This window comes from Rissa tridactyla, chromosome 1 (genome assembly GCF_028500815.1).
Source record: "Rissa tridactyla isolate bRisTri1 chromosome 1, bRisTri1.patW.cur.20221130, whole genome shotgun sequence".
In the NCBI taxonomy this organism is placed as follows: domain Eukaryota; kingdom Metazoa; phylum Chordata; class Aves; order Charadriiformes; family Laridae; genus Rissa; species Rissa tridactyla.
In genome coordinates this window covers 166006382-166032236 of record NC_071466.1, presented here as the reverse complement: position 1 = coordinate 166032236, position 25855 = coordinate 166006382, and the positions used below count along the sequence as shown (strand labels likewise).

General features: G+C 47.4%; 1 protein-coding gene across 1 annotated transcript; it reads left to right on the top strand.

Annotated features, from left to right (window-relative positions):
• The first annotated feature begins 147 nt into the window (after positions 1–147).
• Positions 148–25423, top strand: LOC128915062 (retinoic acid-induced protein 3-like). The gene is made up of 5 exons (XM_054214868.1): positions 148–1832; positions 18577–18761; positions 21285–22255; positions 23239–23282; positions 23948–25423. Exons 3-5 carry the CDS (start codon positions 21331–21333, stop codon positions 24038–24040), a joined length of 1062 nt encoding a protein of 353 aa, XP_054070843.1. The 5' UTR covers positions 148–1832; positions 18577–18761; positions 21285–21330; the 3' UTR covers positions 24041–25423.
• Positions 25424–25855: the final 432 nt, after the last annotated feature.

Genomic DNA, 25855 nt, shown 5'->3' with positions numbered 1-25855 from the left:
CCTGGTTTTCCTTGTCTTATCACTGACCTGGTCTCCTCATTTTGAATATTGGCTCTGCCAGAAGGTTTTCTTCTTAGGTCAATCTTAGCGATTCAGATGTGACACGAGTGCCTTAGAGGTGTCAGCTGAAGAGTGGCCCAGCACAGAGAGAACCTGTTTCAGCAGGATCAGGTTATTCACTACCTGAAATTCTATCCGGAATCTGTAACGATTGGCAAGCTCAAGGAGAGGTCTGGGGTTTGGTTTGCGTTTGGTTTTGTGGCTGGTTCTTGTAGTACTTGCAAACCAACGCAAGAGGGTGGTATTTACATAGGGAAGCAGCTCAACGAGCTGGGTGGTGAAGAAAAACAGGTACCGTACAGGCTATTTCTGTGTTTCCCTATTTATTTCCCTGTTTTAGGCAGAGTTCAGTGCTGTGTAAGTAGAGTCTTGCAAGAATGGGGTAAATGTACTTACCTTCATGTCAAACCAGAAGGCTAGTGCTAGTTCCCATTGGCAATAAAAACTTTCACACTGGGCGTTTCTGCTGGTGGGCAGAGGAGGGTTGGAAGCTTCTTCATGATCACTGAACGTGAAAATATAATGTCCATTATAACCACTCATAGACTAGATTTTCTGCAAAGTGAAAAACAATGTTCAAAAGATTATTTTTTAGATCTAAATGGAAGTAGTCAAGATGAGCACAATGCTTACTTCATAGTGTCAACATAAATCCAGTATAGACATGTATGCTTGTCAGAATACTCTTATACTTCCGTTTGGGGCAGCACATTTTGCAAAACTGCAAGAAATACAGCATGATTAAAACTATGGGGAACATGTTTTTTCTTTTTTATTTAAAACAGCTCTGTTGTCTTCTCATCAGGAACAAACATACTGTCTGGTGTGAGAAGAGTGCCAGTGTTCTCGCTTTGTCTTTTTTTTTTTTTGGTAGTGATTTACTCAAATCCCCCGAATACTTGCATTCAAGTTTGATAGCTCTAAAGCAGTGTAAGATCAGCGGCAGATAAGTAAGGGTATGTTGACTGCGAAGAGTATTCTTACAAAGCAGGAAGAGAGTGTGTGTCTTCCATGGTCCTAGTGGAGAGAGGCTGGGGTGGAAGCCCTGTAACAAGTTAATTCTATGGGGCCTTTTGTAGGGATCCCCACAGGTAAGAGGAAACAGCCTGAGAATGCACCAGAAATCAAAAAATAAAATGAGTGAGCATATGGGTGCAGACGCAAATGCTTATTCCTCACGGAGCAAGGGAACTCTCGCAACTGGTTTTCTGTCCTCCTGATGCTTGAACAAAATCTCTTACCCTTCACAAGTGGGACAGGGTTGGTCCCGCTATCAGCAAATGAAGATTAAATCCCTCTGAGGCTCCTGGGTCTCTGGAAAACCACTTAGTGTTATTCCCAGCTATGTAACGGGTGGCATGCAGAGTCAGTTCTGAGCCAATCTTGTGAAGGGCAGTTTTTACTGCTGGAGGAGGTAGGGCATGGTCATTCCTTTCGGAAGTAGTATGAGGCTTTCTTTAATGGATTGGTGGAGTATCTAAGCATCTTGATGTATTATTTCCTTTGTGGAAGTCTGCAACAGCCAGGCGGATCTGTCTTGCCCCTTGCTGGGGTCAAAGGTTCTCTATCCTTCCTCTGCAGTTGCAAGAGGAACAGAAGAGAGAAGTCGAGCTGCTCCTTGTAAAAGGGTGCAGAGCCACCTTGAGAGGAGTGACTCCTAGACAGCTGGCCACCTCCCTTGATGTGGAATGACAAGCTGTAGAAACATTTGGCATTAGAAAAGCAAAGGTCTCGCCACACCCACATTCTCACTGGTGCCTCACCTGCCACAGGTATGTGCATTCAATTTCAACTAAAAATATCTCAACAGGTTGGAGGGGACAGGAAATAGTTTCTTACTGTGACTACACCATGAGGGCTAGGTCGGAGGGTGTTTGTATAACTGAAGCGGAATAGGGAGTGTCTAAAGATGGATTTGGTCAAAACAGAATTTGCAGCCAGACTAAAGCAAAATCCGTAGCTGTTCTGATGAAACGTGAGGGCAAAAGAATGGAGTGAGACCTGTCTCTCTCTGGGTAAAACACAGTTCAGAAAATACCAGCGCTGGTATGTGTGTGGCTGCATACTTTCGTACAAGAACTGATTCCAGTGTGTTTGTTCAGTCAGGAGGACTCTTGAGGGGCGGTTCTGAAGCACGCCTCTCCAGGCTTTGCACAGCAGGGAGCTGAAGTGGAGGGTTAATCTACTGTAAGGTAGTATCGGGCTAACACAACCTGACTTTTTTTTTTTTTTGTGGTTGAAACTCAAGTGAAGTTTCAACAAAAGCTGTGTTCCTGAAAGATGTTCAGGGGGGATGTTTGCAGTTTGAAACAATTCCGCACTGCCCAAGTCCGTAATGAGAAGGTGATTGTTTATATACTTGTAATACATATTTTAAATAATGCTTTAGAGTTTTGATTTTTTAATACTGCATAGGTGACTATCTTGGTCAGTAAAAAATGGGGATATAGTGTCTTTCATTTAAGTGTTCCAGAGCTAGCAGAAGTGGAACAATCCTTTGGAGGGGAGGAGTAAAATGAAACATTGATGTCAGTGTGATGTGAGGATCGCTGCAAAAAGTAGCAGTACCTGCAACCACACAGTGGTCCAGAGCAGAAGCTGTGATGAACTGACCTGTCTGAAATGGATTTGGCTATCTCGGTTCCCCAGTGCCATGCACCTGCTGCCCAGGTGCTGCAAGGGAACATGTGGGCAGAAAAGCACAACTGGGAACCAGAATGGGGAATCCTGGGTGTTTTCTGTGGTGGCAGCCTGAGCGTAAGTGTGCTTAAAATAATCATGAGGAACACAGCCTGTTCTGAGGACCTGGCAGCCCACCTTCCAAAAAAAAAAAAAAGTAGTGATGACCAAGGGGGAAGAGTTACATATGATGACTTTCTAGCAAGACCATTAACTTGAGCTGAGAAGAGACTCCATTTAGGAGGGAACTCTGAGTACAAAGTGATTTGGAATCTTGAGAGCCTTAGTTTACAAAGCAGGACTGAAATTAGTAAACATTCCCACTTTAGCCAAGCAGTGAAGAAGGAAAATATCCAGCATACTTAAAAAAGCCCTTGGAAGTACTTAAGAAGGAATGAAATCAATTGCATGACCTGCGAAAGACACAGGCGTGTATCAAGCATTTTGATGTTACATAAATATGAATTTGTGGTTTCCTTGCAATGGCATGTAAGGAGCTTCTGTAAACATTCAAGTGAGCAATTAATTCTTGTAAATGTTGCAGAGCGAATGCTGTAAAAATCCAGCTTTGGTGCCAGTAGTAGTCCATGTGGTCATTCTGAATTCTTACTGCTCTTGCTTATGCGCTTACCAGTAGATTTGGGGGGTGGGGGGAACTATATCACTGTGTAATCATGGAGAATCCAAATATGGGTTTCTGACAGAATTCCAAGCTTTGTGGTTAACTCCTGAGCTTCCCCCCTCCCCTAAAAAAAAAAAGTTACAGGACACTTTCTTAGTCTTCAGGTGGCTTTTTTCCCCGGTCAGACTATGAAAGCTCCTTCTGAATAACAGTATTTTAAAAGGGAGAGCTAAGGATGTTTCATTCCTCTGGCACCTAAGAAATGGGAATAGTTGCTTGCTTTCTGGCACAGGGATGAATACAGCCATGCCTCCAGTGCTGTATCTCTTCCTGAGGATGCTTCAGATATGAAAACTTGTAATGATGATAATAGTACTTTCTCTAATCCAGTATATGTCATGTTTCATGGTAGGATGCGTGTTGGACTGTGCCAAGGTCATGCCCAGTTGTGCAAGAGGAGACAGTGGCACTGTGCAGTCTTCAGCTGTTGACACTGTAGGTCTTCAGGGAGGGGTGGATGCCCTTGGAGCTGGGTCAGCACTTTTGCAGCATCTAGAAACCTGAAGCTGTGTTTACTGGAGGTTAACACTGGGTAATTTTGCGTGCCCAAAGGGAAGATGACTATTTTTATCTTTGCCTTCTCTGCTGGAGGATCCTCATAATTGCAGAGATGTACAGGCTGCTCTCTGTTGCCTCTCCCTAAAATAGGGATAGGACTCTGATAGAAGTTCCTGCCTTCCCTTGGGCTTGGTGATTGCTAAGGGTTCCTGAGGAAAGGGAAGTGCAATGGGGGCTTTCTGTGCAGAAATGTTTTGTCTTCCATTCAAATCCTAGCAAAGGCAGAAAAAGAACCCTGTTGACAGGCCTCTCACAGTGACTGCTTCTTTCCATCAATTCCGCCTCCCTATTTTGCTATTGTCAAGGAAGGCAGGTTTTTTGGCACGTGTTTCCCATTTGGGCTGATCTAAGTCCCCTTTAATCCTCCTCAAGATTTTCACCCACAAGTGCATCTCTGTGTAAAGAAAGGCAAATAGCAAAACTTGCTCTGCAAGTCATCTGTGTGAGGTAGAGAAGGGTTGCATGATAAGGTTGAATGGCTTGGACAATGCTGGCTTTTCAGAAGAAAATGATTCCTTTGTGTAATTTTTCTTCTACATCTGCTCCATCCCATGAACAGGGCTAAAAAATTAAATTTCTTGGCTTTGATGTAGGAAAAAAACATTTTTTGCAGAATGAGAGTTGGAGTCAAAAAAGTACCTTCTTTCCTGCAGTAGCAATGTAAGGGGGCAAAGGATCCATGGAGCAAGCCTGGGAGACAATGTGTGGAGGCTTGTTCAATTTTATTTAAAGCAACAGAACTTAAGGTACCCCAGTCAAGCATGTAATTGGATATACTTGGTCATCTTTATTTTAGCTGAGTTGAAGGGAATTTATAATGGGAGATACCCAGCCTGATCTGTCCTTGCCAGCTTCTGTGCTTGATGTATCATCAGCAGGAAAGTAATACTACTTCTCCCTCAATATGTATTCAGAATGAGAAATTTGCCAGTAGTGAGTGATTTCTTATTACTGCTGCTCATGTGCACGCTTACAGGTGTGTTAAATCTTTATCTTTATGAATGCCAGAGGCTCTCTTTGGTTGTTAAGGACTGGTCTTCTCCAAACACAATCAACAATATGAAGCATACAGCCTAATAGACTTCTTTGACAGAGCCTAGGCACAATTCTGCAGAGCTATGGACTATTTTCCATTGGATACACTCAACTCATTGTGTATCTTAGCTTAGGCTCTCTCCATGTGTTGGTGAGGATGGCTTTAGTGTTAACTAGGAATTTTGGAGTCACCTTTCCAGTTTTCAAGAAAAGGTTAGATAAAAACGCGAACTTTAAAAAATGCAAATGAAGTATTGGCTATGCTCTCCAAAGTAGATAACATAGTGACATGTGTTTATAAAAGATCTATGGAAGAAATGTCTGAAATGGATTTGCTAGTCTGCTCTCTCTAAAATAAAATTTAGAGATAGTCTCGCTTCTTCTGGCGTTCAGCTGGCTGGCTGCAGCCAGGTTTGCTCATCTCAGCTGAGTTTAAGAGAGCCCTTCCTTGCAAAGCATGCTAGTGTTTTGTGACTCTTCAGTCCTTTCAAGGCTCCCACTCAGATATGACTTCTTTTATGCCAGTTGCGCTGCCTTTATCTATTTCAGAGGATGACTTTTTTGAAAATCCATCCTCCGACTGCCAGGCTACCTCCCCTCTTTGAAAATGCCGGCGCTGCTTTCACAGGTCAGATGCTGCTACTTGGTCTGGCTGATGAGCAGCTCTTTGTGATTAGTGAGGACTCTCCCTTTCCACCAGGGTTGTGTTAAGCTGAGGGAAGGGGAATTGCTGATTTGCTGTCCCTAGTCTTGGTCTTGCGTTTGCATGAGCTGTTTTTGAGTATGTGACTGCTGTGTTCCTTTGAAAATCCTATAGCAGACAGTTGTGGCACTCTTGAATTCAGTAGAAGCAGCAGATGTAGAAGATGATGTGGCTAGTACAGGGACCCGTTAGCCTTCTGTTGTTGATAAACCTGCAATGGGAAGACGGCTTGCTGGAGGGCATAGTATCAATGAAATCTTTGGTGAGTGTCTTTATCTTTGTATCTTACACACATAGCAAATAAAGCTTTCTTTCTTTTCTTTCTCTTTTTTTTTTTTTTTTTTTTTAAACACAACAAGCCCTTTGGAAAGCTAATTGCTCTGTTCTTTCCTGGAAAGGGAGAGCCCCTGAAGCAGCAATGTTTGCTTATCCTGTGCCAAGCAGGACACACGGATAAAAAACTTTGAGAGCTCTCCCCCTTTGCCATGTTCTTTAGCCTCTCCTGCTTGGGCAGGGACAGCCTCCTGGTGGAAGTGCTCAGCTTTGTGAGCGATGTCAGCCCTTTGCTTCCCCGATCACCTGAGATGTACAGGACCACGTATTACCAATTTACCCAGGTAGCACAGAAAATGCACGGGGGAGTTGCTTTTCTGCCTCAAAGAGCTTGTGGGTTAACATCCAAAAATATGCTGAAGTCTGTGGAAAGGTCTGTGCAGTAGTTATTGACACGTGAAGATGTAGGGATAAAGATGAGGACTGGTGTGGGGGAAGCTGTATGATGAGTTGCATGGAGCTGTATTCTCTCTTGGTGGGGAAAGACTTTGACAAGTAGAGATCTGAAGCCAATCATGGCTGGGTGACCTTGCCTTGAAGTGGCTTCTGTGATCTGGATGCTCATCTCCTTGGCCTTCTCAGAGGCAAGGACAAATATGTAAACTTCTGCCTGTTTTGCTAAAGTAAGGTAACTTTGTGCTGGAAGCCGTGCTGAGCCTTAAAATGAATCCTGGATAGAAGGAAGCAGCTTGTGAGCCTGTGCCGTGCCCCAGCTCCTGCTTCAGCTGGAAGGCTTTTCTCTGTGACTGAAGCTGGCAATGGGCTGAGCCCCGTGGCAGAAGCCAGGGGCTTCTGTCATATATGTCATGTCTGACACGCAAGGCTGTGCTGGTACACCAGAGCAGGTTATTCTGCCTTCTCAGCATGTCAGCAAAATCTCGCTGCCCAAATAGGCAGAGTTCACATCTTTCTGCTCTCCTGCACTTGTCTGCGGGCTTGCATCATTACCCAGTCCACTCCCATCATTTGATCAGATAAAGCTGACCAAGGGACGCCACTAACCCCTGGAAGCATTCAAGTGAGGGAGATCTTGGGGCGGTGGTGCCTGCAGGGGCATGCAGCTGGGGAGCCACCTCTCCTGTGGCTGAGGGAATCTCCCCGCATGGCCTGGGGTAGGGGAGCCCCTCTGCCCACAAATGCCTGGGTGCAGCCACCCTCCCTGCCTTCAGGCCTCTCCGGGTGGACTGACTTATTACTTTGGAAGCATCAGCCAAGGCCTCCCTTCACATAATTAACTGGCAACCCTGTGCTTCGCTCCTGCACCTGGGACAGGCCTGCTGAGTTCTGCTGAGATCCTCCCTGAGCAAGATTTCCTCAGCATGGCCTAGAATGTGTTGCATTATTAAGCCTCCATTATTTGGTGCTTTTTTTTTTTTTTTTTTTGGACCTCCCATCTTCTCCCCCCACCTTTAGCCATTCCTACTTATCTGACTCCCTGCCTTCAGCAAGGTGGTCTCACATGTGCATCCCCCTTTCTAAGCACCTTCTGCACTCTCCCCTGCTCACTTCTCCCCAGCCTTGTCCCACCAAGCAGCCTGCAACCAGGTCCCTAAACTGCCCCAGGGCTGGTTCTTTGCTTTGCTGTTCATGCTGCACTGCAGTGTGGTCCTGCAGGCTCTTCTCCCCACTGATGGACAGGTGCCTGCCCAAGCTGGTTGCTTCCAGCACTGCTTTCTTTGTGTTTTTCAGGGTGCAGGGGAGATGTGAGCTGCCTCAGCAGTTCCCACATAGCTCTCCCCATCTTGATAGCGTTTTAGGAGACACCTCTTTGCTTTGAAGCCTCTTGCCAGAGGAAGCTCCTATGGCCCCTTTGCAAGCAGAGGTCCTTCCACTGCACACCTGCAGGCATATCCCAGCTCAGCCATTCAGGGGTTGACTGGGGTCTGTGTTCACAGATGCTCTAGAAGACACAAAGCGGTGAGATAAATGGTAAAAAGCAATGGAAATCCTGCTGGGGTCTCTGGGGCAAGTCTCTCGTTGCCTAATAATGTAGGACTGCTTGTTAGGAAGAGATGGTTCATTTATATTCAACAACTTCTTTAAACTCATTAATTGTATTAGTCTTAAAACCCTTTGATGAGTAAAGAGAAGGATGGTTAGATTTAGAGCAAACCTATCAAAACTTTGTGCTGTCCTGGAAGGTCAGGATATGTCCTAACCAGTAACAGACTCAACAGTGTCATTTCTCTGTCTGATGATTATAAATGAGTAGTTAGAAAAAGTCAGATTTCAATTGGCCAGCAGAGGTTTTAACCATGTGTACATCTAGATTAACCACTCCGGAGATTGGGGATTATCAACTGTTATGTAATAGCAGACATTTCTTTAATTGGAACAGGACTGCCACAGATGCTGTGTTTGCTAAAGAAGCCAGACTGTCATGTAATACATCCAGAATGTGTTTTGTTTGGCAGAATGATGTACGTGGATTGCCACTTTTCTTTGCCTTTACCTCTAGTAAAAACACGCTCTGATCAGCCAGATGAATCATTATAGGTTGGATTTAGTTCTTATTTGGGTTGTCAGGTAAGAACTGAAGTTGGTTTAGTTCGGTTCCAGTTCAACACAGCTTCAGATCTACTGTGTGAGTTCAGTTCTGGCTGAGGAAAAGCCAGAATTAACCCCATGTAAGTTAAGATTTCATGGTAACTTCACCCCTGTGTACATCGTGGCCCTGTAACTTCCTAAAGCCCTTGGAATCGGCAATAATATTGCTAAAATCCATAGCATATGTGGGATCTCTTCATTCACATACAGCATAGGCTTTTTCTTTCTTTTTTTTTCCCCAAGAATATACCTTATCTTATCTCACGCACGATGGGACATGTTGTGTGCCAGGGAGAAGGTCAGAGCCAAAATTTATAGTGATTACTTTTGCTTTTTGAAATGTAAGCACAAAGGCAATGAATTTTCTGCCTGGTTAAATGAATCTCCCTGCAGGTCCTGGCAATGGAGTATCATGTGCTTGCTGAAATTCAGCAGCACTGTCTGGTGACCAACAGCTGCTGGGTTTTACCCTGGGGTAAGGTCTCATCTGCAGCCAGGGATTCCTGGAAAAAGCACTTTACAGCCTTTTCAGGACAGCTGCTCATGTGTCAGTTCGTATTTTGTTACTGCAAATGAATGTCTGTTATGGCAGTTTGCTAATAATGAACAAAGAAGGGATACTGGGCAATGCAACGACCCTGGAAAAGGGGAAGAACCTGCTGCAGGGAGGCTGAAGCTTCCCTTTGCCATACCATGCACACACCAAGAGCAGTCCCTCATCTCTGCCACTTCCCTGGTTTGCTCATGCCATTAGCTGAAGCTGCATCTGCATTTCTGAAGAGGTTAATTGGCAAATAAACCTTCACTAAACCCTTCCCTGGGCTATGGCTGTCACTTAGGGGGTGTCACTTTTGTATACTGAGGAAAACAGCCAGGGCTGCTGAGTCTGAAGAGCAGCAGGAAGCCCAGGGGCTCCCATGGGAGAGCTTGCTCATCCTTTCCACCCAGGGGCCTGTTAAATGGGAGGAAAGGAGCACAGCAGGGCCAGAAAGGGGTTCCTTAGGTTGATATTACTGGTCCAAATTGAAGTATATGCTCTCTTTCTCTCCATACTGCAAGCCAGAAGCTCCTTCCTCCCAGCTAAGTTCTCTCCATTTGGCTACTAACAACGGCTGCGCACAGATGTTCTTCCCCCTGGCTTAGGGGAGCTCCTGGGTTGTCAAGAAGATTGGAAGAAAAATAATCAAGGCCAGAGACTTGGCAATGGGCTGTATTTTCTGTCTAGTCCAGACCTTGCCTCCTCCCAGCCCCAGGCACAGCATCCAGGCTGGAAGTGCCTGGAGTACAGAAGCTTCTACTTCAGATTCAGCAGTGTAATGCTCTTTTCTAACCCAGCCCAGCATTGCTGCTTGTTTAGATCCCTGCAAACACAGGGAGTTTACAATATCTTTAGTGACCATCAAGTGAGATGGCACATCCCCACAGGCTTATCTGAAATCAGGAGAGGAGTTAAAATGGAGACGTGAGGAGAGACAGAGAAACTATCCCAGCCGCGGATCAAGAGACACTTTGAGTCCTGCCAGCTGCTCTGAATCATCAGCGAAAATTTCCGTTTGAACTTTCTATGGAATGATGGATTTTTGGTTAAAGGAGTGAGGAAGAGCATGTGCGTGTGTTCATCTGTATGTGCGCGACAGTGTGTTTAAGACTGTGTATTTGAAGAGGGTTGGTTTTTTTTCTTTGCATTTATCAGAAGACTCAAAACAGTTAAGAGTAGGAATTTTATGCACAGACTGCGTTGTCCAGTCAGCTCTCCCTTTGAGATTTCCACTCTTTATCATGATAGAATTAAAGGGAGAATAATGAAATGGATTACATTAGGTCTTCAGCTTTCAAGTACTTAATCTCTCTGGATAGGATTCAAATCTATGGCCTCAAGTGCTTCATCTTTACAAAGTGCAGCCACTAAACTAGACAGCATTTAAAGCACGCAAATCTTTCAGGTCTGGCTTCACAAAGCAAGCAGAGGATCCTATCGTAGTGCAGCACATGCTAAACATCCTGCAGTGAGTTTTCTATGGAAAACTATTTTCGGTGGTGCTCCTGGCTTGGGATTGTGCTCGCTCTTTCTCTCTCTCTCGACCTGCCTGGTTACTACTTCCACCAACAGCACCCTAACACCTTGCAAGTCCTGCATTTTTATCTAGTTTTAATAGATATTGCAACAACAGAGGCAAAAGCGTGGGAGGCTGGGTGTGGACGGGCTGTTGTGTGTGCGTGCTTGTGCAAAAGTACACATGTTTGTGTGTGGTTGTGCGCCCACCGAGATTAGGTAGAAACTGCAGAGAAGGGGCATCGTTTTACAGAAGCAAGCAGCTGGAGCAGGAATGCTATCAGGCCTCTTAAACACACCCACTGAAATTTCTGCTTTAGTTAAGCAGATAGAATAGAGAACTGTTTCCCCCTCGTTTTCCCTAAGTGTGGCTACTCGAATGTGTGTCATTATGTCATAGATTTTTATGCTGCTTAACTACCAGATGCAGCAGGCATGCACCAGATGAACATTGCTATGTCCCTTAGGGAGCTTAATGTCAGTGATGATACTAGGAAGTTGGAGATCTCATAGAGCACCAGTTGTGATTAGCAGGTAGGACAGGATGAAATTCAAAAGACCTTCATGTTGATGCAACAGCTGATCACTCCTGGCAAATGTTGCACCAGGAGAATCATTCAATAAAGGATTTTGGAGGCAGAAGTGAAGAGCTGAACTGCAGTCCTGGGCCTCTAGTGAGGCGGTATCTGGGGATACTTATGTTGCCTGTTCTGTCCTCAAAGTTAGAAGAGCGACCCACTCCCATTAATGTACGACATGATGGAAGAAGTGGTGGAAGAAGGCCTACATGCCTTGTCTTGTGCCAGGTGAAAGGAAGGTGCCCAGAAATGTGCTGGCTTTTTAAATGGAGGATACCAAGCTCTGTTGCCCAACCAGCTCCATAACCTCCACCTAGCATAATGGTCCTGGGCTACCACCTGCACTCCCCCTGAGATGATGAGACCCACTGCTGCCTGTGCATGCCTGAGGAGCACCAGACCTCCAGGCTCCCAGGGCATGCCATCTACCACTGCCAGAAACCAACTGCTTCCAGGTTGTTGCTGTCTGCAGAGCAATTCCCCTGGATCCCGTGTTGCTAAAGAGAGGGCAGTCTTCAGGATTTGAGTGAAAAGGCATATTGTCCATGCTGAAAGCATGGCCCTAGCCCTACCTTGATGAAATGCACATTCTGTTTTACTCCCATCCCATCTCTCTGAGCACTTGCAAGGCTGCATCAGCCTTTTTGGCGCACACGCACTGAGCTGGGGAAGGACTGCAGCATGCGTTGAGCTAGGGGTCCCCTCATGATTGCTGACATAGGAGTCCTTGAGCTGCCCTGAAAGGCACCTGAGGATTTTTGTGGTCCTATATAGCCACGGCCAAGCAACAAACTTTACCTAGGGTGAACTAGCAAGCAGAACTGAGGAACTGGCTTTATAAACCATTTATATGTATAATCTGGCAACTATTACTCACTGTCATTTTTGCCAGGTCAGCACTGGCATGACACTTTCAGCAGTCTCCAGCTCAAGAACAGAGGAATGCAAACCACCTCCCCTCAAATCACAGGGACCTGCAGACTGTAATGCCCATGACTGCTGGGAAATGGCTGCGTCTATGGAGCAGGCCAATGCTAGAAGCCCCAACCTCCACCTGCCTGGGCTTTACTGCCAAGCACCTGACACCCCAGAAGATGAAATTGCACAGAAGAGAAGCTCCTTCTCCCGGGACTGCAGTAAGACATTCTTCATCAGGGCTAGAGCCTAAGCCTTGTGTGTTATCATGTTCCTTGGCTATATTTCCCTGAAGCCTGACTGGGATTCCCAGGGACCTACATGGCTCCTGAGCAGCTCTCCAGCTGCAAGGGGTGACACCGGTATTTGTGGCACCCAGATATCAAGAACTGCCTGCCCTGGGGACCTGCTCTAAACTGCAAGAAAACGTTCAGGAGCAACAGGCTGTGAATTCAATCACTTGACCTTACCTTACAATTGTTTCTTATATTTTTCTCCCTTGCTGCCCATTTCCTTCAAGAAAAATCAAAGCGTTGATTAATGATTAGCTTTGGTTGGATAACACACACTGACCAAAACTGCTGGGTGATCCCAGGCCATGGTTCTGCAGTCAATAGCAGATTTGTGCACAGCCATATCGCTCAATAGGATGTGTCTGATTAGGATTAAACATGTAAATACAATCGCATTTTTGATAATTTAGCCAGGACAGACAATATTGAGTCTATGCCAGCATTTATGCTGGCTGTGTGGGGACACAGATCTGTACCAGAAGGAAGCATGTTGATAACTAATAAAAGAAAATCTATCAACGCTTTTTTTTTTTTCTGATGAAGTCAAAAAGGGAGGAGTGATTTATGCTGCATCTCAGCTTTGCTTTATGTCATTGCGGTGGTGTTTGATCCAGGAGCAGTAAAGCAGAATTTTCTGTATCGTTGAGCAGGGAGTTTTTGTGTGCAACCTGATTCCCAGGAATGCTTCTTGCAGGGAAGCAGAGCCTCTTACCCCAGGCACTGCTGGCGGGAGAAGTCAGCCTCAGGCTCCAGGGCAGGCTGGCTGCCTCAGAACATCTATTGCCAACAGCCACCCGTGCAAGAGAGGGCCTAATCCTCTCCCAGCGAGAATCCCAGCCAGTCATCTCAACGCCGCGGTGTGGAGTGGAAAAAGGAGGGAAAAGGGAAAACTACTCCAGGCACAGTGGGGAAGGGATACTGAAGGGAACACCATTAGGGGCCAGGCAAGGGTACCAAATCAAGGACTAGCACACAAGGAAAGCAAAGCCTGACTCCTCTTGGAGTGCTTTGCTGAGAGTCTCTCTGTCAGGCTTCACCAGCTAAAGATGCAGCATTCCCTCTCTCCTAACTTATTTCCCCAGCCTTGGGATCATCCTTTCTGGGAGAGAGAAAATGCAAGTTCTCCTGGATCTCCCTTGGCATGTCTTCCTTTCTGGGGGTATCAGGCAACATCCTCACCAGGTGGTATGTTTTCAAATCCTTTGTTTCCTGAGTTTTATGCACTTCTCCCCAAATGTCTGTCTACACTCGTCCATATTAGTGCAACTTGCTGCTTTGGGAACACATCAGCACAAAAGCAGATGAGTGCTGTAAGTGAGGACTGGAGCCTTCTTAGCTGCTCCGGTAAGCGGCTGGGCACAGGATACCTCCAGGAAACTACATCAGCTGGCGTGAATAAAATGTTTATCAGCATACTGTTGAAAGTCCTAAAGGAGGTGATAAATCTAATTACTTTTTTTTTTTAACTTGCTCACAGCCTTCAAGAGTACCAGTTATGTTGTATGAAAAGGCACTTCCTAGCCAAAGTGATCACAGCCACGGGTGCTCTTAGCTGCTCTCCACTTATTTCTGCCTGTTCTTGCTCCGGTTTCCACACTTGTGGAGTACGAAAGACCGTGTGACACCTGCCTCTGTGGGATAGGAGCAAGTCTAAGGCATGAACTCGGCACAGTTTCACCAGGTGCTCCAGGAGCCACCCCCCCCCCCAACCTTGGTTTCCAGGTACTAGGCTGGCCGTACCTGGGGTTGCATAAAGAAGTGATCCTGTCTGCAGCACAGCAGAGCATTATGTTCCTAGTGGAGGGCCAAACAGTCCATTTCCATTACATTTCCAGAAGCAGTGTCTTCTCACCAATTAGTGATGCTCTGGCAGATAATTCACACGTTTGAAAGTCTCTGTTTATAGGACGTACTCAGTAGCACTGATTTCAATATTTTAACAAGTCTTCTTGCCCTTTTCTTGCCCAAATCTCTTCCCCTCCTAGTAAATGAATGCCCTGTACCTGGAATCTGGGTATTCAGGAGCCAGGAAGAGAAAGGGGTTGGCCAAAACCTACTAATTTAAAGAAGGAAGCTTCTTTGAGAGGAGGCAGAAATCAACACTCTCTGGCAAAGCAGCACATCACTGTTATGCACTGGAAATTTTTATTTTGCTCCTGAGACTGAAAATGGCTGGGAGCAGAGCACGCAGTCTGGAAGAGCGGATGGCTACCGAGACAAGTGACAGCTCTGAAGGACACCAGTATGGGTTTCTTTTACAATTTTTTTAGAAAACATTTACTTTTTGGTGCCACACTTTTTATTTCCAAAGGAAAAGGGTGTGACTCTTCGATGGGGGTTTTGGTAATCCTTGCATATATGTTTTCAGAGCCAGAGGACAGAGGATTCAGGGATAAGACCCTCAAGAAAAATGGAAAAAGCCCAGTGTTATGCGGAGGTGCCACGTGTCCCTTTCCAGAAGTGTCACCCCCTGTCCCTGTCTTCGCTCCTGTCTAAGGCAGAGGTGCTCCAAGCTGGCTGTCTGACCTGAAGACCAGTCACCTCGGTGCCAGGCTGTTTCCAAGGGTGTCGTAATGTTTATACCTGAACTGATTTAAAGACGAAGAAAATGGGCGGGGCAGGACAGGGTGGAGACTGCTGTAATGTTAGCTCAGTATGACTGTGATAAGTGCTGCCAGCAGGGATTTTTTCAGGGAACGATGCTGTTCTTGAGTTGTCAATGTACTGCACAGGTAGCTAAGCAGAAGGAATGACACAAGCATATTTACGACGCAGCCAACATCAGCGACCAAAAATAAACATGTTATTTCGACACATTCCAGAGCGCCAAGCACCGATTCTCCCCAGGCATCTACTTGCTTTATGACTTGGCTTAATAAAAGATACTAACTCAGTTCCTGAACCTCCCAGTCATGCTCTCTCCCAGAGACCTGGCTGAGCTTAGAGGGGCTGCAGTGCTCAGCCCTTTGCTGGCAGCTCAACCCCGTGACACCGAAGCTGGTGGAGCAGGGCTGGCCCAGGGCACCGCAGGCAGCATTGGGCATTGGCACCCCACAGGAGGGAGCAGGGCCAGAAAGGGAAAGGAGCAGAGCCACCACAGAGGGATAAGCCAGCCTTCCTCCTCCGCCTGGTCCTGCTGCCCCCAGACTGGAAGGGGAGGTGTGGGTGCCTGCTGCCCGAAGGGATCGGTCCTTGCTGCCATTCCTGCCTCTCCTTGTCAGCTGTAGCCACCGCTCCTTCCCATTCACCAGCAGCCAGCTTGCTTTCCGAGGGCTGCGGTATGGCCAAAGCAAGCTGTTTTGCTACCAACAGCCTCCCACCCAAAGGAACTTCCAACGTTACCAGTATTTTGCTACTGGATTGCATTGAAATGATTTTGCAGACTTGCTATGTAGTTCAGCTGACAAGTGTAAAGATCTGCATCTGAATTCATTGTCTTGTCTCCCTTCACCTCTGCTGGAGAGAACAGATGCTCTCAGGTGTGATTTGGTTTGTCATGAAGCAGGTCAACTGAAACTCCCATGGAGGTGCCTCTTTCCACCAACTATGGTGGGAATCCGGATGACTGCCTCTGATGAAGTCTGGTCTGTAGACACATAGGAGTTAATTTAATTGCCCACAGACTGGTGCTTAGGACCATTTGAGATCCCTTGGGTTACTCAGTGTGAGATGATGCTCCACAAGCATAGTTTCCCACAGCTCTTGTGTCCTGTATGCCATCCCTGTGCTGGTGACTGAGTTACAGGTGGCTGAGCTACAGGTGGCTGAGCTACAGTACCTTCAATGGACTATTTGTCAATTGAATGAAGACCATCTGGTGGACATCTACATCTAGGTACCTACATATAAGCTGGGCATCTCACCTCTGAAATAGCCAGTGGAGATCCAGCGCTCAATCCATTTGCCCTTACAAAGGTGATTTGAGATGCCTGAGGGTATCCAAAACATCTGCACAGGACTGCCAGATCTGATACAAGAAGTATGGGAGACCCATCTGCTCCTGGAGTGGACCCTGGAAGCTGAGCAGGATACCCTGTCGCATCTCAAACGACACTATATGCCTATATGCAAGCAACTAAGGTGAGGTCCCAGGCAATCCAGCCAACCACACCTAGGAGCATTTCAGTCCACACAGAAATAGGCATCTGCATCCAATCAGCCGGGCTAGTCCTTTGGCTGTTTGGGAGCTGAGACACCCAGCTCACATTTAGGTAATAACCATCTAAACATCTAACATCTAAATATAGGTGCCTTTATCTCCAAATTGCATCCCATCCCTAAAGCAAGGTGACAGTCATCTCACCTTTCTGATGTGATCGTTGTGCCATTTGTACTCGCCCATGTAGCCCAGCAATGCTTCTCCATCCTCCTTGGCACAGCATGAGGGCCGTGGGCACCATTTCTCAGGCTACCTACCATGAGTCAGCAGCACTTGGACTCCTAAGTCACTTGAGATGTTTTTTTTAAACATAGGCCCATTTATTAGCCTTTTGAAAGTACAGGGTGTGTTTGATGACTGACTCTCAGGGATTTCTCAGTCATTCTGTAAAACATCACTGTTACTCTTCTTACCTTTTCTTCTTTTTTCCCCCTGATATAATTTGATGTGCTGTCTTCCATGGGTTTTTCTGTGTCTGTGTAAATGTAGGCAAATGGCTGGCAGTTGATAATGTGCTCTGACAAGATGCAAATGGGCTGACAATGACCGGTGACCTTTGAAACCTTCCTGGAATGTCTTCCTAGACAGGTTGGGTCCCTCTGAGCTGATGCTAAAGTCCTCTCCATCACTCTTTCTTTCCTACTCTCATTTTTGACAACTGCTGCCTCCTTCGCTGGTTCCTTATGCCCTGGACCTACTTTAAAGTTAAGGTTAATTTCATGCAAAGAAACCTGGCATGTCCTTTCCTAAGAAGCCTCAGGATTTTATGCTGAAATGAAAGTAGGAAGAACATGAGGGACTGTCCTAGGGCTCAGCATGGCCCACCCCGCAGTGACTGGACCAAGCATTGCCTTTCACTTGGTGAGCCACTCGTCCCTGGAGGCCCTCGTGGACTTCTAGGGAATGTGCAGGAGAGGACTCTTGGATGCGTTTTGTGGCTGTCTCCACATGTGACAGTCAAAAGAGATCAGCACCCAGAAATAAACCAGGGACCCTAAAACAAACAAACAAAATTAATGCAGATGAGACAACCACGGGCAGTTAAACTTCAGCACAGGCACATACAGCTGCTCCTCCAGTTTTGGGAAGAAGCACAACCTCCACAGGGTGGGAGGGATTTCCAGGTTATGGGGCTGTGTGTAGGGACCGAGTGCTTAGTGTGGGTAGGCCCTGATGTCAATTCCTTAATCAGAATAATAAAATACTCCCAGTGAGTAATATTTAAAACAACAGATGAAGTCATGAACATGTTGGAGATACCCAGGGCTTTGGATGGGATTGCGCCGATAGGTGTGTCAGGCCAGAGGCACAATGTAGAACAAGGGGGAATTTGTCATGGCCTTCATTCATTAACCATTTGGGCCAGCAATTTGGACAAAGTGACTCAGCGCTCGCGAGCAGACAGAACTGCACCTTCGGAGAGCAGGGCTGGGCTGAGCGGGACACCAGGAAAGGCAAAGTGCCCTTTTCAGGAAAGGATCCCATGGCTCTCACTGGCACAGGTGGAAGGGATGAGCGGAGCAGACCTGTCCCCCCAGCACAGACTCAGCACCCAGCAAAAAGAGCCCCGAGGAAACTGTGTCTGGAGCCGGGCTGGCAGCCATTCTCCCTCCAGGAGCCCTGGGTCCGTTTGCATCCCACAGCCTCCTCTTCTCCCACCTTCCGAGCAGTTATCTGGCAATAAAAGCATTCAAAAGAGACAAAAGGCTTGGAAGCAGGGAGGGGACGCACTGCTATTGATAGCCACGGTCCCCACCCATGGGTGCCAAGAGCCAGACAGGGGAGCACCTTATCTGGCGCTTGGCTGAGCACCTTATCTGGCGCTTGGCTGAGCAGCGTTCGGTCCGGTCCCAGGGCTGGGACAGGCAGCGGCTCCATCTCCACCCCGGCGCAGAGGTGAGTGCCCCGCTGACGTCAGGGAGGCCTTACTTCATTTCCTGGCGAGGGACACACACACACAACCCCCCATATATTTTCATAGCCGTGTCCTGTCCGAGAGGAGGGAGGAGAGGCGGTGGAACTGGAATAGGCGTGCTCAGCCACACCTCCCCAGCCCTCCAGCTGTTAAAGCTCCCAAGGAGGGCGAGAACTGGGCTGCTGCTGCTCGGCCGGGGTTGCAGAAGCGGCGGAGGTGACGGCGTTACCGGTGCCCTGAGACTCGAAAAGGTAATTCAAGGCAATGTCCTCCAGGATCCAGGGCAGACCTGCCTTCTGTGTCTGGGGCAGGATGGTGTGCGGGACCACGTGGCGTGCAGGCTGTGGGGGTGGGAGAGCAGCGACATGGGGTGCCACGGCGAACAGAATGCCTCCCATCCTTGACTCGAACATTGGGATTGCCAGCTGGAGCTGGGGGCGTTATAGCAGACTTTCCGGGGAAATTATTTGAGATTTGTGGCTGGATGGGTGTATTTTATGCACAGGTATCAATGAGAGAGGAGGCTCAGGCTGGAGGGAGAAAACTCAGCACTGAAGCGAGAACGGTGATTTGGGGTGAGCTGTGAAGTTACCACAGCACAGGCGCCCTTGCACAGACTGCAGAGCCCCTTGGAAATCCCAGAGACTTCTGTAGGGGCTGGATGAGCAGATTCGGCTTCTGGGGGGCAGTGCTCACCCAGGAGACAGGGCAGAGACTCTTCATGCCTCATAGGACATCTACCCTGGAAAAAAAGTAAAAATTGGAGTAAAAATTGGTGCAAATGGCACAGTTCTCCAACACGGCGAGGTTCTTTCCATCTTATTTGTTCCAAGGGCCGTGGCAGCTGACTGTGGCGAATACCCCTTGCTCTAAGCACCAGTCAGGACACGAAGTTGCCGGTGTGCTCTGAGCTGCCCTGGGTTCTCACCTCTCTGGGCTCTCCACCAGCCCTTATAGTGGGCACCAACCTGTATCTGCCAGAGCTGTGAACACATAAACTAATAAGATCGACAGTAAATGTCTGTGGATAAAATTGCAGAATTTGCACTCCAGATTTTCAGAAAGGTTAATTATTTATTGCTCGCAAATGCCCAGTTAACTCTCAGCTACTTGTGCAAGAGATCATAAATCCCCAAAATTTTGTGAACAATTGTTTGTGAAAAGTCCTGCATGTGTTATTCACTAATTCCATTCTCTCCACGGGAGTCCAGAGTTCCTGCATATTTGAATAATTTGCATTTTATTGTAGCCAGCTTTTTGAAGAGCTGCACATCTCCTTCTACACAGTGAGGTTAAAACCTGGAAAAATATTCCACCGTTTATAAGCAGGTCACATTGAGGCAAATGTGAGGCTGAGAGTGAGTCAGTGGTATTTTCCCCCTTTGTTCATCCCTTGATTAGATCAACTGCCACTTATTGAAGACTCACCTACACTCCCTAAAATCAGTTGGAAGGGTTTTAGAACCAGCCTCACAACTGCAGTATGTTGTTCTGGAGGGGGAAAATCAAGGCAAATGGCATGGCGAGCACTAAAGGCTAAATTTTGCAAGGTTAACTTTATATATCAGAACAGAAAGCTCTTGCTTTTCCAGTGTGGGTCGCCATTAAGGCCCGCTTCCCCCATGTTTTATGCTGATATTATATCTAAACTCCTATTTTGATACATTTTAGAGACCTGAGCCTAACTGAGCAATTTGGTACCTAGAAAGCAGTACCTGGCCCCGGGATCTAAACTCACCCAGCACCTGCGTAACGGGCCACAAAGTGCCCAGCGTCCTTGTGCAGTGGTTTCTGCACATGCTTCAGGCTTCCAAGGAAACAGACAACTTAATTCCCCTTGACGATGGGCAGGTCTCACCTAAACAGCCCCCTTATCCCCTGGCGAGACGGGCTTAAGCCAGGCTTACTCAGACAGCACTGAACTCCTCACCACGAGACAGCAGGAATGCGCTGGGTGCGTTAGAGACCTTGTCCACCCTTGTCTCATGAACTCCTCAAGCAGTAACCTGCTGGTTATTTCTTGTGCAACGAACAGCGTTAGCTCTGACATGTCAGGTCTCCAGCCAGTGCAAGGCAATATCCTGGGGAGGGGACCGAGGTCTTTGAGACAGTTCTTATTGCCACGCTGCCATGAAGAAGGAGCAATATGAGTTTAGGGCTCATGGTTGGTGGCCTGTATTTGTTATTTAATTTGGAGGGAGAAGAGCTCTGCTGGTTAGTTCTCTGCAGGGTAAAAGGCAGTTAAAGTTCCCCTTCATTCATACCCATAAACTAAAGCCAACAGTGTTTCAGAGAAAGTAAAAAGAGGGAAAAGAAACCGAGTAATGAGTTTCCTGTTCTGCATTGCTCATCTCTGAACCTCGCTGTTCAAACTTGTCAAAAGAGTGTAAACTGTGTTATGACTAACAGCTGCTCTCGTATCACAAAAGTGACAAGGCAGCTCAGTCTCTGTGCTGCAGGGCGCCAAGCGAATTCCTGCGAAAGCGCCTCACCTTCTCCCTGCTCCCCACGCTCTTACGACATTGCACAACCCCAGGCAGGGTGCAGAGGACATGCAAGGTGAATTGCCTCCTGCTAGGGGGCTTGGCTTGCCCTCGATAGAGAGCCAACACCAAGCAAGGGGATGGCTCTGCTCCCACAGCCCCATGTCCTTAGCACTGTGGTGTCCTTGCCCAGTGAGGTGGGGATGGTGGGTCTGTCCTGCTTCTCTTTCCCCTCTGCTGGCAGCACCCAGGTGGTCGATACAACAGCCTGTGTCTTTTCTTCTTCTGCAGCTTTGGGGAAACATTTCACCAGGAGGTTGTTCAAGAAGGCAAGAGGATGGCCACGTCGGCTCCCCCAGGCTGCGGCAGTATCCATGCTGACTATTACCGGCTCTGTGACACCCAAGAGGCCTGGGGGATTGTCCTGGAGTCACTGGCTGCAGCTGGTGTCCTCGTCACCATTTTCCTCATCTGCTCGCTCTTCTTTCTCATCTGTAAAGTCCAAGACAACAGCAAGCGGCACATGATCTCCATCTATTTCTTCTTTCTCTTAGGCACGCTTGGCATTTTTGGTCTCACTTTTGCCTTCATCATTAAAGCCAATGACAGGACTCTCCCGACACGCTTCTTCCTATTTGGAGTCATCTTTGCTCTCTGCTTCTCATGCCTCCTCACCCATGCCTGCAACCTCAACAAACTAGTGAGAGGAAGAAAGCCCTTCTCCTGGGTGGTGTTGCTGCTCCTCATTGTTTCCTTTGCCCTGGTACAAGTTGTGATCAACATTGAATACTTAGTCACCAAGCTAGTAAACCAGAGAGATGAATTTATGAACATGTCTACGGAGAAGGCCAACAAGGACTTTGTCATGCTTTTGATCTACGTGCTCTTCTTGATGGCTCTGACCTTTTTGGTTTCCATGTTCACATTCTGTGGGTCATACAAAAACTGGAAGAGGCACGGGGCACACATCTTTGTCACTATCCTGTTCTCCATTGCCATTTGGGTGGTGTGGATCACTATGCTCACAAAAGGCAACGCAGTTTTAAAGCAGAATATGTGGGATGATCCTGTCGTGGCCATTGCTCTGGTATCCAATGGATGGATCTTCCTGATAATGTATATTGTCCCTGAAATTTGTTTCCTCACTGCCCCTCTGAAGCTGGAGGACTACCCTCCAGAAAATGACTTCTGCCAACCCAAGTTCCTAAAGCAGACAACTGGAGTGGACAACCGTGCCTATACCCAAGATGAAATTGTGCAAGGTATGATGAAGCAAAAGACTTCACTGTCCCTCAGCACACATCCACCACTCATGAGCTAAAAGGGGTAGGAGGGCTACAAGAACAGATTTGAACATGATGAATAATTTAGAGGTAGGACAGTTTCAGACTGAAGAAACTTCAGAAATGCAAGTGCAAATGAATCTCCAGACAAGAAGAAAAAGAGTAAGGACCGATGCAAAAGCCAAAGATGTGTAGGAGGAGTGACTGAGTAGGAGACTTACTGGGTGTCAGGGCTGAGACATAACTCCTTACAATTCTGTTATGTCTGGAAAGTTTGTGTAAAAACTCAGGAGTTTTTTGTTTGTCTCTCAGCAATGCTCCAGCTCTTCAGACCTCTCCAGGTTATACCTTGGAGATTATTTATTCCAGTTCTGATCTGGTTCTTATTATCTATTTAAAAATGAACCATCATCCACAAAGTAGGCAAGGAGGTCTTATTTTTCTGTATGAGCCTCATGCCTACTTGGACAAAGCAAAATGTTTTATCAGTTGAGGCTTCCCAAATCTACAGGTAGGAGGTGTGACTGCACTCCCTGTGGATCTGCTACTAAGATGACATTTGTCTCCTGGAGCTAGGCCTCCTGGTTTGTAAAAGAAAATCTGAGAAAGACAGTGCTTTCCCAGGGAATACTGCAGAGGGGGTCTTGTGCATGCAAGTGGGAGGGTTTTGGCCAATGATAATGACACTAACTGTGAGGCAACAGGAGGTGTCTAAACTCCAAGGCCACCTGTGTCCTGTTATTTACAATACCATTCATTCCTGCTTTCATAAGGAAATATTTAATAAGTCACCCACCTAAGGATTTTAACTCATTCCTGCCTGTATATTGCATAGTTTTATCAGCCTAAAGGCAGCTGCTAATGTAGCCACAGGCCCTTTGAGTCTCCCTTCATGTAGTATTTCCAAGCTACCGTATCGTGCTAACTCACTAACTTTCCCCCCCTCTTGTCTTGTGACTCAGGAGACCTCAGCTACTCCCCATACTCCTCTCACTTTCAGATGAAGGTAAGTTGACGCCCCCTTTACACCCGTTTCACCACATGTAGGCTGTTGTTCAGGTGCTGACGGGAAGGGAAGGAGAAGGGGCAAAGACAGACGGACCTGGAGCAGATTCTGTGGTGGCAGGCAGGTGCTTCACATGGAGCCAGGCGATACTATGACCTGTGTTCATGGAGGTGCCTGTGGCTGGCGGGGGGGGGAGCCATAACATGTCCAGGGACATGGGGAGGTAAGAGGGGCCGAAGGCAAAGTCTGAGGTTGTGGTTTTCACACCACATAAGAAGTCTTCTCTTTGATCACATTTCCTGCAGTAGACTGTGCCCTTTCCTCAGGAGATCGTGCTCCTTTCCCCAGCTCGTGCCCTGGATGTATTCCTACCAGCAGTCACTGGAAGTTGCAGTGCAGATCCAGAGTGGACAGTCTACGTGTCCCCATGTCCATTCACCAGTGCTCCTTCAGACCCCAGCCTAGCTAGGTCTAGTAGCTCATATCACATCCCCATGTGTCCTCTGGTGACACGTCTCCACTACTGGTTTGTTCTGCCAGGATCCTCTTCCACAGCCCCATTGATCCCACAGTTTGTCTCTCTCCTGTTTGTTTGTTTTTTTAAGCCCTATTCTATTACTTCTTTCCAGTATTGAAAGGTAAAGACTTTCTTACTTCCTTTTCAGACCATCGAACCCCAGAATGATTTCTCCATTCCTCGGCCCAAGGCCCGAACAAGCCCATACCATGACTACACTGGTGGGAAAGGTCCCATGTAGCAGCTCCGCAGGGAGCAAAGAGACTAAGTGACCTTCAGCAGAGACACTGGAAATGGGCCACATGGTGACAAATGAGTCAATCCTCCATAAGAGACAATGTCAACTCACATTGACAAAAGAGGAGAGGGATCCTCTTTTCCCTGCACAGGCACCCTTGTAACCCCCTCTCATTCCTCAAACACAACTTTCAGACACTGCTCTGGCCATCCTGTCCCTGCTCACTCCATTTCTCCGTGGGATGGAGCTCACCTCTTCTGACAGAGGAACATGATGGGAAGAGCTTGTCCTGGCCTATTTTCAGCAGGAATGCTGTAGGGCTCGAGCAGCAGGAAAGATCATCAGCCGGGTCTGCAACCGGCTCTTCCCCAGCCAGGACTCGCTTTGATCATCTTGTGGGGATGCCTGCACCCCACGTCTGACGGGAGAAGAGGCAGGAGCAGGATCATCAGCCCTACGCATCCCCACTCCTGCCCACCCATGAACACATCTCAGGTACTACTGAGGACACCCTTATCTATCCACTGTTACTTCTGTGCCCACTCCCAGCCCTGCCTGGCTCTCCTCCAGAGATCAGTGGGGAAGAGACAGACAGAGAGGGAGAGAGAACGAGTATTCCTTTTTTCTTTTTCATAGAATCATAGAATGGTATGGGTTGGATGGGACCTTAAAGATCATCTACTTCCAACCCCCCTGCCATGCGGGTTCACTTTCAACCCCTTCCTCATCATCTAGAGACCATGGTGGAGAGGGGGAAGAAAACTTAAAGACATAAAAACATCCGCCCCTATTTACCCTGACATATTTTCTGATTTGTGCTCTAGCATCAGCCTCCCTCCTAGCTCTGACTCCTGACCAGGCACCCCAGCTGAGCTCCCCAGGCTGTTTGCCTGCCCCCGCAAACCCTCCCTCCCCACCCCTACCACCCCAGGCTGTGGATCCCTGCAGATGAAACCTCTTCCACGCAACTGCTTGCAATACCCTGGTGGGATTTAATCCTGTGCGCCTTGGAGCTCTGCCTCCTCCCCGGTGTGTCTGTGGCATTAACACGAACATTTCCCAAGCGGCCAGGTTACGGAGCGTGGACACCCGTCTTCCCAGGAATGAGCGAGCGTGAGCGTGCGTGTGTGTGTGCGTGCATGTGTGTGCTGTGTGGACTGCACCCTGGCGATGAGCAACGAGTCCACAGAGTTGAATCATTCCGTAGCCTGCTTTGCATTTGGTAAATAGCTTTCCATGATATTTCATGTATAAATACACAGAGCTCTCCAAGTGGGTGTGTATGGTACACTGGTGTCTGACGCAGCTATATATTTATTTAGTACTTTTTATGTGGAATATTTAATTAATAAAAACCCAAACAGCCTGACTGTGAGAGACTGATGTTCTTCCTCGGGAATGTGATTCCTCTAATGGCTGGTGGGGTGACAGCAACAGCTCTTCGTGGGTTGGAGTGGGCCATCTGGGAGATTGCAGCTGGGGGGTAAATGGCAAAGGGATTCTGGCTTCTTCAAAGCTGCCACTGTGGACCAGAGATCAGCTGCTTGAGGGTGCAGAAGAGGATTAGTACCTTCTCCATGCTACTTTTCTTGACTAAAGAAAGCTGATTCAATGTTAGAAGTGCTTAAGAAATGAAGAAATATAAACCCAAGCCACCGCAAGCAAATGCAGGAGGAAGGATGTGAGCTTTTCATCACTTCGTGTGTCTGTGTCTGCTGCATCTATATTCCTGTATTTATTTGCTTGTGTCTTGATGGGTACTTGCATAACCAAGAATAGGAAAGGAGCTTGTAGGTATTTAATTCAGCTTGTAAAAAT

Excerpts from the sequence above, each read along its gene's own strand:
- LOC128915062 (XM_054214868.1), top strand. The coding sequence starts at position 21,331 with ATGGCCACGTCGGCTCCCCCAGGCTGCGGCAGTATCCATGCTGACTAT. Across the intron at positions 22,256-23,238 it reads CCAAGATGAAATTGTGCAAG|GAGACCTCAGCTACTCCCCA; the intron begins GTATGATGAAGC and ends CTTGTGACTCAG. Across the intron at positions 23,283-23,947 it reads CCTCTCACTTTCAGATGAAG|ACCATCGAACCCCAGAATGA; the intron begins GTAAGTTGACGC and ends CTTCCTTTTCAG.